Below are 11,571 nucleotides of genomic sequence, written 5' to 3'. Positions count from 1 at the left end.
TATATATATTATAAATAATAATATACGGTTATTAATTTAGCCACAATCCTGCCGACTACGCCAATTTGTTTCCTTAAGAGGCATTAGCTCTCTGGAAATGTGTTCTTTTCAAAAGGTATTATCCCCACCCCTCATGCAATAAGACGGTTAAAAGATTACACGAGAAGCATAAAGGATAATCTATCTCTTTACTGACGGGTTCACGTGGTATTACAAACGGGAAGCTTATGACAGACATATCAAGCATGTGGGAGACTTGACCTACGCAGTCTTGTCATCTTTCGTCGCCACGCTGAAAGGATTTTAACCGGACAGAAGACATAATCTTCTGCCCAGCCTCGGACGGAAGACATATTCTTCCGCCTGGAAGCTTCAAAGTGTTAGCCGTAGGTGTCCATTCTTATATACTGGTTGCTCCATGTGCAGGCTCCTTGGCTCCGAATCCAAACAAGGTCAGGACAGGACTCAAACCCTACCTTCAAACATACAGAAATAGCACAATGCCTACATACAGTTCTCATTCTCCCAACAAGGAAAGAAAATGGTGTGTTGACAGAAGACAGAAATATACTAGTCTGTCTTTAGGCTGACTATTCAATTCTCCAGTTGTCCTTTGGCTCTCTAGTCCTGTGCTTGGCTCGGCAATTCTAAATACTGATGCAGTGCCCCTGTGTGCCATACTTGGTCGGCCTGTATGAATGAGTCTATAACAGTGGGCACAGAGAACAGTGACATTAAACTTAATAAAAACACATAGTATAAAACCAAGTCATTCAGAAAACAGCTGTGTCCTTTCCTAAGTCCTACGTCTGTTGTTTTTGCAAATTCACACTCAACTCACCAAAAAAATTACCCACGCCAGCACGTGTCCTCCTCACATGCCTCTACCACTCTTTTTTTCTTTTCCTTTTCCTTTCATGCCTTACTTTTCAGCCCTACCAACTAACCAATCTGTAGCATAACTGCCTTGATGAACAGACATTAATCTACTAATAAACATTTCCCCCCATTTTAACAGTAAATAAGTTTCCTTTGAGCTGATGCAAATATAAATTAAGAAAAATGATTTATCTATATGTAAAATAAATATTTGAACACTGTATTTATATATTTAGGGCGGCACGGTGGCGCAGTGGGTAGCGCTGCTGCCTCGCAGTTGGGAGATCTGGGGACCTGGGTTTGCTTCCCGGGTCCGCCCTGCGTGGAGTTTGCATGTTCTCCCCGTGTCTGCGTGGGTTTCCTCCGGGTGCTCTGGTTTCCTCCCACAGTCCAAAGACATGCAGGTTAGGTGGATTGGCGATTCTAAATTGGCCCTAGTGTGTGCTTGGTGTTTGTGTGTGTCCTGCGGTGGGTTGGCACCCTGCCTAGGATTGGTTCCCTGCCTTGTGCCCTGTGTTGGCTGGGATTGGCTCCAGCAGACCCCTGTGTTCGGATTCAGCGGGTTGGAAAATGGATGGATGGATGGATGTATTTATATTTTTTCATAACAAACATTCAAATAACCTTCTAGCATGATATATGCATAAATATATATTTTTATATTTAATATATAAACAATCTTGATAAGAATATAAATAACAATTTGGTAAAGTTTGCAAGTGAAATTAATCTGGGTGGAACAGGAGATAATGTATGATCAGCTAAATCATTTCATAGGGCACTTGACAAAATACAGGTTTTAGAGGATTCATAGCAGATTAAATTAAATATAACAAATGCAAACATAAACCACTTTTAAGACCTACAAAGTAAAAATATTAGATTTGAAAACACAATGGGGGAGGTCTGAAACTTGAAAATACACATTATGAAGAGGATCTAGGATCTACTTTAACAATGCTTTTAGGATTCTGATGACCTGACTAAACAGGTTTAATTCTCTGAGTCTGTCAGAATGTGACATGTCTTTAAGTTTTAGGATGCATCTGGTTGCTCTCCTCTGCACTGCTTAGCTATGTCTTATTTGTAGTGTGGTGACCAGAACAGCACACAATACTCCAGATGTGGTCTCATTAGTGCATTATATAGTCCAAGCATAATGTCCCTCAATTTTAATTCAGCAGAGTTTACAACATAACCTGACACTTTATTTGCCTTTTTAAATGCTTCTGCAAACAGCTTAGATGGTGAAAACACTGTGTCAACTTAAACCTCTAAATCCTTTTCAGAGGTTGCTTCTTTTTGGACAGTGACTTACCATTTTGTAATTATAACTGATATTATTGTGGAGTGACAAGGCTGATTTAAGAGACTGTGAGGTGTTAGCTATGAGGAAAGATTGAAGGAGCTATTCCATTTTAGTTTACAAAAACACAGGTTAAGAGGGTACATGAGTGAATTATTTAAAATTAAGAAGAGAATTATTTCAGTGGTTCCCAGCATGGAGACACAGATAGAAACTGGTCAAGAGTACATTTTGGCTAAATATAAGAAAGATTATCTTCACACAGAAAACCACAGACACAAGAAATAAGTTAACATGTACTGTGGTAGACAACAGTGCTTCAGGGAACTGCTGAAATTGAACTTGATGGATGATAATGTTAAGGATGGGTATAAATACCATAATTTTTTTTTCATTTATTTGATTGGGACAGGATCTAAACATCAGTTTGTTTCATTTCAGAAGTCAGCGATAGAATTTTCTTTTTTTTTTTTTATATAAAGTTTGAGTAACTTAGGTCGTGCACCTAATGTTGACATGGCCAATCAAGTTTCATAATCATCTTAAGCTTTAAAGGTTTCCCATCCATCCCTTGATGAACAGTCATGCTGTTGTTAAATCTTGGTATCTCCTTTTCCACTAAGAAAGTCTGGTTGGAGAGAGCTACTACATCTAAACCCTATTTCAGACAAGTGATACTCAAGTGTCAACTGATGTATATTGTTCTGAGGAAGAAAGGTAGAATTCCCTACTTGAGGTCATTTCTGCCAATAGACATTACAATCTTACAATAAGACCTTTCTTGCATGTTTGGAGTCAATTGCTTACTCTCTGCTGGGTTCTAAGTTGATTTTTTGCATTTAATGCTGATTTTTTTTGTCATGATTGTTGCTGTAACTTTTGCAGCTCCCTTGGGATGACAAAAAGATTCTATGTCACTAAATTTTAATGTAGCATTATAATTTACATATTGCATGGTTTTGACCTGTGTATTCATTGACCTGTCAGGAACAGATAAAATACAGTTAATGATAATAAATTGTTTACTTTAGGGGTGTAATGATTATGATTTGTATATGAACATCACAAGTGACAGCTGGATTAAATATAAGATTGTGAGCATGTGCTAAGTCTTTTACAATTCATCAAAAACCAGCAGAAATAAGCAGGTATAGAAAATATTTGTACAGTTATCAGTTTTTACACTTACATAGCTTCAAAATCACAAAAGACTACTTTGGTATCAGCATTATTATCAGATGTGAAACTACCAATTTAAGTTATTTTTTTATAAACAGTTTGGATTTCATGAACAAATGTTCTGTAATGTGTACAGTATATGGATATGATCATTAAAGAATATTTGTTCATAAAAGTCTAACTATTTTTAAAGAATGCAGACTCCAAACTTTTGAACACTAGTATCGGTGAATCACACAAAACTTTTCATGGTTTTGATAGAAATTCATAACTTTCTTTTTTTTAATCGAAGTACCATTAAGTGATTTAAAAGACATTACTAATGTTAGAAATAGCTATTACTGTTTGATATATTATTCATATATGAATAAAAAGCCCCATCGTCAACAGCCATTACTCTACTGTCCTAATGGTAAACTATCTTAGGTAATCCTTAATTAACAATGTTTAAATATGAATTGGTTAGCACACAAAGCTTTGTAATTATGTTAACACAACCAAAACAGTTCAATAACATATGTAAAATGTCTTTCCTTGGGTTGCAAAGAACTAGCATGGGCAAAATTAAACACTTGGCACAAGAAACAGTCTACTGCTGCTTTGCAAAATAAATGGAGCAGATTGCCAAGAAAATTTAGTTTTCATACAAAGATCTCCATTACTGTCTTATGAGAAGAGGGAAAACTGGATCTAAACAGGACAGAAGAATACACGGAAGGTCCACATGCACAACTACGCAAGAGGATAAGTGCTTCAAAGTCTGTAACTTGAGAAACAGATGCCTTACAGGTGCCCAATAGGTTGCTTCCTTAAGTACATGTTAAATACCTGTGTCCTCTGCAACAGAGAAAAAACATTGTAAACTTAGACTCATCCTTCCATAATACTCTTTTCCGGTCATCCACTGTCAAATGTCAGTATAGCAATTTTCACATGCATCCATAAGAAACAAGCCTGAGGTCTACAGTTTTTTGATAACACTGCTATTGTCATAAAAGATCAGCTACTGGAGGGAACAGATGTTAGTGCTGAAATGTAAAGGTTGCACCACTATTAAAAAATGTCACCTACATTTTATGGGGATTCAGTAAAACTAAAATTCTTTCATCCATCTGTTTATATCCTTTATTAGCAGTATAGGGACACATACTGCAAGTGCCCATCCTGGTAGCATTGTCTGTAATCTTGAATTGGTTATAAATCAACTTAGGATCTGACAAAATTGCCTTGACTGCATAATTATCGCTCATTGAAATAATTTTTTTCAGAATTTAAAGAGAGAATATTTTCCTTTCTCCACTATTTGATTTCCCTAAAGATGTTGAATAATGAAGTATTATATACTGTTATTTATAAACACAGTTATATGTATGTTATTAATATATTTCTTAATTGCATTTTCTAACAGCAATTACTTGTTCAAAGCAGTGAAGTGTAAAGAACATAATATATAACTGCAGACAGGAATGAGGAATTACTCTCATATGACATCTACAAGGCACTGAAGAAACATTAACAAGTATGAAACAAGTCATCTATAAACAATACTTGACAAGTAAATATTCAAGACCTTGCTGTAAACAGATGTGAATAACAACATCACAAACATGCACAAGAGAATATTAGAACTTTATCTACAAAAGTAGGTGAACCTCTTTTTATAATGTGATCCGAAAAAACACCTGGCTGCCTTTTAAGATAAGTTTCAAAGTTACTCTGAAGTTAATTAAAAAACATTTTTTAAAATTAGTACTGAATTTTAAGGGCATTTCAAATTAAATCCTATTTCTGAAATTAAGCTGTAATAATGTTCACTTGAAGGAACCAGAAACAATTCTTTTCAGTGAAGGTATATTAATTACATTCAGTTCAAGACATGCAACTGCTTTACATCAAGCATGTTTTCCAACAGTCTAGTTAGCTGGGTCTAAAGCAGTGGTCCTAAAGTTTTAATTTTAGAAATTAAGAGTAAAATTTCTGGTTCTGTTATTAAATGCACTTAAACACCATGTGTGTGGGCTGCCACATTCTAGTAGTATTTGATTAGATTAGATCTTGTATTTTCACATACTGTATACTGGATGGGGCAGGGGAGTATGTACAGGCAATAAAACATTAACATGCTGCATAAATAAATATATAAAGACAATAAATAAGAGTAGCAGAGGAATGTTCTAATGTACATAGTGGAAAACAAACAGACATATAGATTGTATTAAACCATAATAATTAGTACTACTGTTCTGCCATACAGGGCCCTCAAACTGTGATATCACTTACTTGCCAGTGTTGGCAACATCTCATTTTCTGACATGGCATAATCATGTTAAAGCTATTGGTGAACATGTTTGTTACCTAAGAATCTTTCCAAAGTCTTTCCTAATCTGTTTCTCTTATTGATGTCCTGCAATGGCATATAGCATTGGTGACATTTTCATGTTGATTTGTGGACCAAATTTTGAACATTATTTGGGTACAAGGTAAAGAAAAAATATACAGAGGAGCTGGATCACCAAGTTAATCTGTACAGGCCAAAATATACTTTTCTGTTCTCTTTTGTCTACTCCTAGGTTAATATATTTCATATAACAGTGATGCAGTGGCAGTGCTAATATCTTGCAAGAAGGAGACCAGGGTTTAAGTCCTAGGTGCTCACAGTGTGGAGTTTTCCTGTTCTACTCATGCCCACATGTGTTTCCTTCCACAGTCCAAACACATGCAGGTTAAGTGGATTGGTCCCTGATGTGTGTGCACTGTGGGATGGGCTATTGTCCTGTCCAGTCTAGTAATTATTCCTACATGATGGGTTAGACTCCAGCATCCCCACAAATCTACTCTTAATAAGTGTGTTTAGAAAATGGATGGGTGGATTTATGTATATGTTTATATTTGTATTTTTAATGTATATTGTGCATGTTTTAAATATGCTGTATTTATAAATGTGTTTCAGATCTGTTAATGGAAATGTTTTTAAATGCATTTGACAATAAAGGCAGTGGTGGATCAAAAGTAATTAAATAATTATGAGAAATAATTAAATTAATATAAAATAAATTACATTTTTAATTTAAAAACCATGGTTAATAATGAAATCAAGAGCATGATTAAGAAAGTGAGTAGGACATTTCACCCTTTTGAAATAACCTACAAAACCCTTTCATGGTAAAAACTCTTTGCTCTCTAGTGCTCCCTGTTCCTTGTCAATGACCAGTTTTCATCTAATTTCTTATTTTTTGACTAGGAATAGAACTGTGCACACAGATTGTCAGTAATATTATGAGCTACATTTTATCACTCATTCTTGAATTGTTTAGGTGTCTCAAGCTTTTAGCATTCAGACCTTTAACTCAAATTTGACCTTAGTTATCATTAAGTCTTTTTTAACAGTCTAATTCCTAATATACTTAACTTTGCCACTCAAAAACATTTTTTGCATGACTAATTTAGTTTTCAAAACCAGTCCAAGAAAAATCAACACTACTGAGAGTAGTCTGGCACCATGTGAAAATTAAAAACACCATATGGCACTGTATTCCACGGCAACCAGCTTAATAGCAAATAAAGAAAGTAATTTAGATTATTAGCTTAAAGGTTTTCTTGCTTTCAAAAAGCTTAGTAACACTTCAGAAATATAATTGTATCCTTTGCTGTAACATAATTTAACATTCAGTATAGTTTTTTTGTCTGTAACAGCTTAAACAAGTGTTTTAACATATAGGTTTTCAGTCTCTTAAGAGTTCTGCATGCTTTCTATGTACAGGCTTGTTTTTTCAACAGTTTTACACACAAATAAACAAACACATGACAGATAAAATGCTATAATTAAAAAATAAATTACTCATCCATCCTTCTTTTGACATTTTATTTCAGGATCACAGAGAGCCAGGGTCTATCCTAGTAATCAGCCACAAGGCAAGATCGAATCCCAATAGAGTTGTAAATGCAATGCTGAACACACTCACACTCATACACACTGGGGCATTTAAACTAATTTCATCTTGTATAGGCATAGCAAGCCAATTACACAGCAAAGACTTAAATTCTCAGGATTTAAGTGAAGGTTCTTGCTTTTTCCCCCATTCCTTTTCCCATTTATTTCATTGTTTTATTCTTTTCCTTTCACTTATTTTGTTTGCATTTTGACGCTTCAGATACTGCACATTTTTTCACACATCTTTCTATGTCTCAGCTCATGGAAACTAGTTTTTAATAAGTGTTATGAATAGAGTTTCATTTTAATTTTTCCCAAGTTATTTCTAAGGAATAAAAATCATCTAAGTGTTGTTTCTCTGGGGTTATTATACACAGGGAATGATTAAATTCTGTTGTCATTTTCTCAAATTGGATTTTATTTAATGTCTTTTTGGACTCTATTTTGTGGGTCCTGGTTGCTAGGGATGAGGTCTCTAGGGTCACAACATCAAAGGTCAATTGATGAAGGGTTGCTTATTCTAAAATGTTATTGATTAGGTCCTGTCAGGTTTTAAAAAACGTTTTGAACAGATCCTTTAAGTGAGAATTTGATTTTTTCCAATTTCAAATAGTATATAACATCAGTTACCCACTGACTTAAAAGAGGTGAGTTAGGATTCTTCCAGATAAGCAAGACAAGTCTACATGCTAATAGTAAAGTAAAGGCAATTACTGTTTGTTTGTCCTTCTCCACTTTAAGCCCATCTGGGAGTACACCAAACACAGCTGTTAGTGGGTTAGGAGGGATTGTGACACCAAGGCTGTCTGATAGGCATTTAAAAAATTTTGTCCAGAATGATGTTAATTTGGTACAAACCCAAAACATATGGCCCAGTGAAGCTGGGCCTCGATTGCAATGTTCACAGGCTGGATCTTGTCCTGGGAACATCTTGGACAATTTCAAATGAGACAGATGTGAATAAATGTATGAAATGTATAATTACGGCAAAGGTCTCACAGCAAATAGCCAAACTGCAGGTAAAGTCTTCTTTGCCTTGCCAGGACATGATGTGATTCTCAATTGTATTTCAAACAGTGTCAGGATCAGTTTTTTATAACTCTTTTTCTGCTTTATCTGGAGAACTAAAAATGTACAACTTGCTTTGAATATCCATCCTCAATTTAGCAGGATAGACGAGGCTGTATTTGATTTTGGGTTTGCGTAAATGCTGTTTAAAGCTTTGAAATGTGCAGCATTTAGCATTCGCTGAAGATGAAAAATCAGGGAAAACGTGAATACGTTTATTTTCAAATGTAATTTCTTGTTTCAGTCTGACTGTAATTCATTGAAGCGTACAATGAAGATTCTAGGTTTTGAGGCATTCAATCCACGTATGCAGTAAGCTGCTGATATCCCTGTGTCTAATTTGAAGTCCTCTCCAATTATTTGAGAAAATAACTCAGCGATGAATTTCACTATTTTTGGGCTTTCACGGTATTCTGGGGGACCTTCAATTCTGATATTATTTCTTCTATATCCATCTTCCAGCACAGCTAGTCTGTCTCCAAGCACTTTGCATTCAGATTTAGTAGCCATTCTGTTTTTGTCAGTCAGAAAAAGCCATTTTGTCGACTATTTCAATACGTGTTGTGAACATTTGCTTAATGTCTTCAAGCTGAGCATCAAGTGCTCTAAATTTATTTTCAAACTTACTCGCATTTTCCTCTATTTTTTCCTCTATTTTTTCTAGCATAGCTTTAAAGGTTGCCTAAAAGCGATTGTTTAAACATTTCTGTGAGTCTTTAATATCTTAAAACAACTTCTTATTTGTCATGTTTATGTCCATTATATCTTTCCTTATATCCTTTGTGTTCTTCTTTATATTGCTCTTTATCTCATTTATGTCCTCCCTGAATGTGGTAGTTATTGCTGCAATTATCGCAGCGATCTTTACCTTCGGCTTGGACTGTTTATTTTGGTCTTCTCTGTGCTCTGGGGGTGGAGTAGCAAGCCCAGAAAAAGTTGATGCCACCGGCCCGGAATGGGCAGCTGACAGCGTGGAAAGGCCTCTTTCACTTCCAATGAACCACCTTGAATTGACGAGGTCTCCTGGCCCAACTCACTTGCATTTTCGCTCCCACTTTTGCTCTCGGATTGAGGTGATGCTACGGCGTCAGGTCCCAGGAGATCCACTGTTTCGCCTATCTGTTCCAGATCAGTCTCTGCCAGGCCGTATCTTGAACTTGAGGCCTGTTCAGACTTAGATGAAGCTTTAACTGTCTTTTCCGTTTCTTTCTGAGCCTTTCTCCTGCCAGTCATGCTAATTTATCCTTGCATATGCTGTAATGAAGCCCCTCGGGTGGAGTAAATACAGGATACCTCAGTTTTTCTTAAAAAAGAAGGAAAAATAACACAGCTGCTAGCAGGGTTCCACCTCAGATGTCCATTTCTCGAAACAGACGAGATGAAAATGACAAGCTCTGCTTTTTGAATTAGATTTTTGTTTTGTGCTTTGGCTGACATTGCTTGTTTGCTCTTACAATCATGACCTTTGTTTTGCTCTTGACTCGATTCTTTCGTCTTGACTCACACTCTTAATTTTTCAGCTGTTTTTATTGCAGCCAGTCCAATATGAAGATAAAATTACACAGTGTACTGTAAAATGCAAGAAAAACTGCTAGATTGAGGGGAAAGTATTGAGAAACAATACCAGACGATTTTTGTTGCCAAAAAACAAGTATCAAGATCACAACATTTTTTTTGTGGAATAAAATGCAATTTGGGAACACTATAACTTGGGAGAATGATTCAAATCAAAAGATTAGAAAGTTGTAGTTTTTTAATTGAAATTAAAAAAAAATAGTTTTTGGTTTTGGCCTTGGCATGTTAATTACCTTGAGTTTGGTTTTTGTGTTTAAATGCATTGCTTTTGGACTTGGTTTAATTTCGAAAAACATTCTGCTTATTAATGCCATATTGCTTCCATTTTAAGACACCCTTAAATTTAAGACACTTCCCCTTTTCAAAAAGAAATTTTGTGGGGAAAAAATGCTGGTATATACAAGAATTCAGGAGCAAATATACTATGAAACTAATGAATTTTAAGGTTCTGGGCCCCTAATCCTGAAGGAGCCACAGAAGTGACTTTAGTCCAAATTGCTTAAAAATATTTGGTGTTTCTTGTATGATTAGGTTTTTTTAATAATATTAATAATTTAGTGTAATTCAATACAAAGTAAAAGCTAAAATAAAAAGTAAAAGGTTATTAAAGTATCAAAAAAAAAAAATTTGTTGTGATCTGTCATGGAACAACCCCATTGAAGAAGATAACAGTGGTTATCCAGACCTTATTGTTGGCTGTGAATGGGCCCCCTTAACAGTTCAAGCTTCAGAGCTCCAAAAATGTAGATCCACTACTGAAAGAATTACAAATAAATACACCAATATACCAATATAATTTTTTTCTTTTGTGGAATCTATTTCTGTTGATAAGTCTATGAATGTCAATTTGGTCCATGCACCGAATTGCTTTCCCTTTCACAAACTGCACAAGCATATTTCTTGTATTTGTTTAGCTGCAGAAGGTCTTATGAGGTATGACAATAAAATCCTTCAAATTTTAGACTCACCCAATAATCAAGTTTAAAAATGTATGTAAAAAAAAGCAGATCTTAAATTGGAAGCTATACGTTATATAGTTTGTCTAGATTATTAATTGGCAATCTAGTAAACAATATTTTTCTGGTCTACTCAATGATGTCACAAATACAGTATCTAAGTATTATCATTCGAAGTGTAAACCATTGCTAGTACCACTTGAGTCCCTTTTTATATCTTAAAAATGCAGAAGTTTTTGAGTGCAAATTTATGGTATGAATTATAAAGTAGACAAAAATATGTGTTCTTACCTCCTTTGGGGAAAGTATCGAAACATAGTCTTCATAGATTGTCCTTGCTTTCTCCTCTACAACTTTTGAATTCTGTTCGTTCTTCAAGTCTTCACAGGCAAGATAGAAAAGCAAATTCTCTTCACTATATTCTGAGCGGAGAAATTCTCTAAATACATTTCTTCCTGTTGAAGTACTCATCATTTTTTCAAAGTTTTGGCCCCATGATATAACTTCTTGTAGAGTTATTTGTAAACTTAAAAAAGCAAAATAAAAAAATAAATTATGAAAATAAAAGATGAATACTTTCCACATTTTTCAAGCAAAGCATACAAAATGTCACATTTGTTTTTTCTATTACTGTTCTGCAATTGTGATTAAGGAAAGGAAAAGTTTAAGTAGGTTAA

At 35.0% G+C, this 11,571-nt stretch overlaps 1 protein-coding gene across 1 annotated transcript in view; it reads right to left on the bottom strand.

The window, feature by feature from the left end:
• Window positions 1-11,571, bottom strand: part of rgs17 (regulator of G protein signaling 17) — a 206,298-nt gene that overhangs the window by 66,441 nt on the left and 128,286 nt on the right. Inside the window, exon 5 of the mRNA XM_051924282.1 lies at window positions 11,186-11,420. Within this exon, the coding sequence (XP_051780242.1) occupies window positions 11,186-11,420 (235 nt within the window). The remainder of the gene's footprint in view (window positions 1-11,185; window positions 11,421-11,571) is intronic.

Source organism: Erpetoichthys calabaricus, chromosome 3 (genome assembly GCF_900747795.2).
Source record: "Erpetoichthys calabaricus chromosome 3, fErpCal1.3, whole genome shotgun sequence".
In the NCBI taxonomy this organism is placed as follows: domain Eukaryota; kingdom Metazoa; phylum Chordata; class Cladistia; order Polypteriformes; family Polypteridae; genus Erpetoichthys; species Erpetoichthys calabaricus.
This window is presented reverse-complemented; position numbering and strand designations above follow the sequence as displayed.